The sequence below is a fragment of the Trypanosoma cruzi genome, genomic scaffold, assembly GCF_000209065.1.
Source record: "Trypanosoma cruzi strain CL Brener 1047053517133 genomic scaffold, whole genome shotgun sequence".
NCBI classification, from domain to species: domain Eukaryota; phylum Euglenozoa; class Kinetoplastea; order Trypanosomatida; family Trypanosomatidae; genus Trypanosoma; species Trypanosoma cruzi.
In genome coordinates, this window is record NW_001849562.1 from 400,940 (window position 1) to 403,049 (window position 2,110).

Sequence of the window (2,110 nt, forward strand, 5' to 3'; positions counted from 1 at the left end):
GCTTCACATATCTGTCGAATCTTTTCCCTTGTTTTTTCACCGTGGTCTTAACGTTAGTCTTGCGACCAACGAGCCACTTTACTTTCATTTTACTCGGGAACCGTTGATTGAGGAGTATTCCATTGCCGCAAAACTTTGGCAGTTTGAATTCAATGATCTCTCTGAGATTGCACGGAACAGCGTTACACAGAGCGGATTCCCTCCCGCATGGAAGGAAAATGCCCTGGGGAAGTTGTACTATTTGAACTCGGCTCTCGGTAATGATGTGCGAAAGAGCCGCGTCTCGGATATCCGTGTCGCGTATCGATATGAGGCATATCAATCGGAGCTTAACTTTCTTTCCGGGCAGCTTTCTGGGGGAAGGCAAATGCCGCGGGCGATGCGTCTGCTGGAGGAGGAAATTGCCATTTACGAGGAGGTCATGCGGACCAAAGTGGTGATGCCAGCCGCAGGAGACGAGGACGACGGAAGGGAGGAGATCCGCAGTCCAGCGGCACGTGCAGTGCGGATAAAGGCGGAGTTGGATGCGTTGGAACGCGACATGCAGCGGATGAAGGTTCTTGCCATGCAAATGGGGAGCGAAAACCGGGGCATCGTGGAGGCCTTTCACCGCATCCGTGCGAGGCTAAAAACCGAGGGACTCACAGTGATGGGAAATCTCAATGACTGCTTTGAACCACCGGACACAAATGGCGCTGCATCTGAAACCATCGATCGGGTCTCGGAGAATTTCGTTAAGGAGGCCGCCTAAAGACAGCTGCTTCTTTTTGCCAGTGTTGTTGTTGCTGTTGTGGTGGTGGTGGTGGTGGCGACTTCAGCTCATGAGTGCTGATCGTGTGGAGAATGTTTTGCTTCTTTTTCTCTCTCTTTGGATGTAAAAAATAAAAAAGAAATTTGAGGTGAAAAGAAACAAAAAGAAGAAATGAAACAACGAATGAAGGGAGGGAGGGAGAGTTATCATTTATTTTATTTTATTTATTTATTTATTTTTTTGCGTACCCGTAAGTTGGCACGGATGTACTCTTTTACCCACGATGAGGAACGAAGCAAATTTGTCTGCAAGGGCATGGTGGGGGGAAATGAAAAAAAAATTGATCCACCCTTTTTTTGCACTGCTGTGGTGGTGAGTGCGGGGGTTCCGTTTGTTTATTTTGACATGTATTATCTTCTCTTTCACCACTTCATTTTGTAAGCGATTTTTTACATCCTATTGACGCGGTTGTTTTTTGCCGTTCCTTCATTTATACACTTCAATACTTGACAGCAATGGAAATGAGGGCGATCATGGGGGATTTGCTCACTGGGTGGTCTGTGAGCGGTAAGAGGCCCGGGATGCTCAACAACACCGGGAATTCTTCTTCTGTGTGTAGCAGGCAAGAAATAAACTCTTTTGGATCCAACACGGCGACGAGCGCGGGGGCAACTTTAGGACGAGCACGACCTTACGGTTGGCATCCCTCTCGTACATCGTCTGGTGGGAGTCGCGAGGTAGGCGCTGATGATGTGGGCTCTCGCCGTGGCGAAGTGGCAAGGCGCCTTCATAAGGAAAAACGCAATATGCAGCTGTATTCGCCTTATTTTATCCCCGTGAGGCGACGAGTAGTGCGAAAGAGACCAGGGAGCAGTCGCCCTGCCACTGCGACGAAAGGCGGCTTGGGTCGTTTACGTAACGGTTCTGCGGTAGCGTCGCGCAGGTCTCCTAGTGGTGCCCGCAGGCAACCATCTCAATCTCCTCTACCATTTGCTCGGGGTTTGGTGAAGAGTGGGGGAGTTGTTTCAAGATCCGTGTCCCCGCCTCACAATGCGTCTGCCCGCGCATCACGCTCGCCTGGTGGGGCTTTCTTTGAAAAGCTTTTTCACGCCTCCCATTCTTTCTGTGGGAAGGGTGCCGTTCTTCTAGGTGTGCGGCCTGCATCTGGCAATGGAACCATCAATTCTGCGTGTGACTACAATGCGCGAGACTGCAACGTGCACGGTGACGACACCACACCCCACCCGCTATTAGGTGAAACCCGATCGAGTAGCTTTTCTTCTTGTAATCCTGGGCGTTTTGGCGAGAATCCCGTTGGTAATAAGGCAGTTTTTCGGCGCTATTTGATGGAGTGGGAAG

The 2,110-nt window shown here is 50.3% G+C and overlaps 2 protein-coding genes across 2 annotated transcripts, besides 2 other annotated features; both read left to right on the forward strand.

Moving 5' to 3' along the window:
* Tc00.1047053410589.10 (AMP deaminase, putative) lies at positions 1-751 on the forward strand (the record flags this gene model as incomplete). The annotated part of the gene is made up of 1 exon (XM_797518.1): positions 1-751. A coding segment is annotated over one exon (751 nt), but the record flags the coding sequence as incomplete, so codon positions are not given.
* Positions 1-2,110: a sequence feature (heterozygous, Esmeraldo-like haplotype).
* Positions 960-993: a sequence feature (AT_rich).
* On the forward strand, positions 1,267-2,110 carry Tc00.1047053410589.19 (hypothetical protein, conserved; the record flags this gene model as incomplete). Its single annotated transcript, XM_797519.1, has 1 exon — positions 1,267-2,110. A coding segment is annotated over one exon (844 nt), but the record flags the coding sequence as incomplete, so codon positions are not given.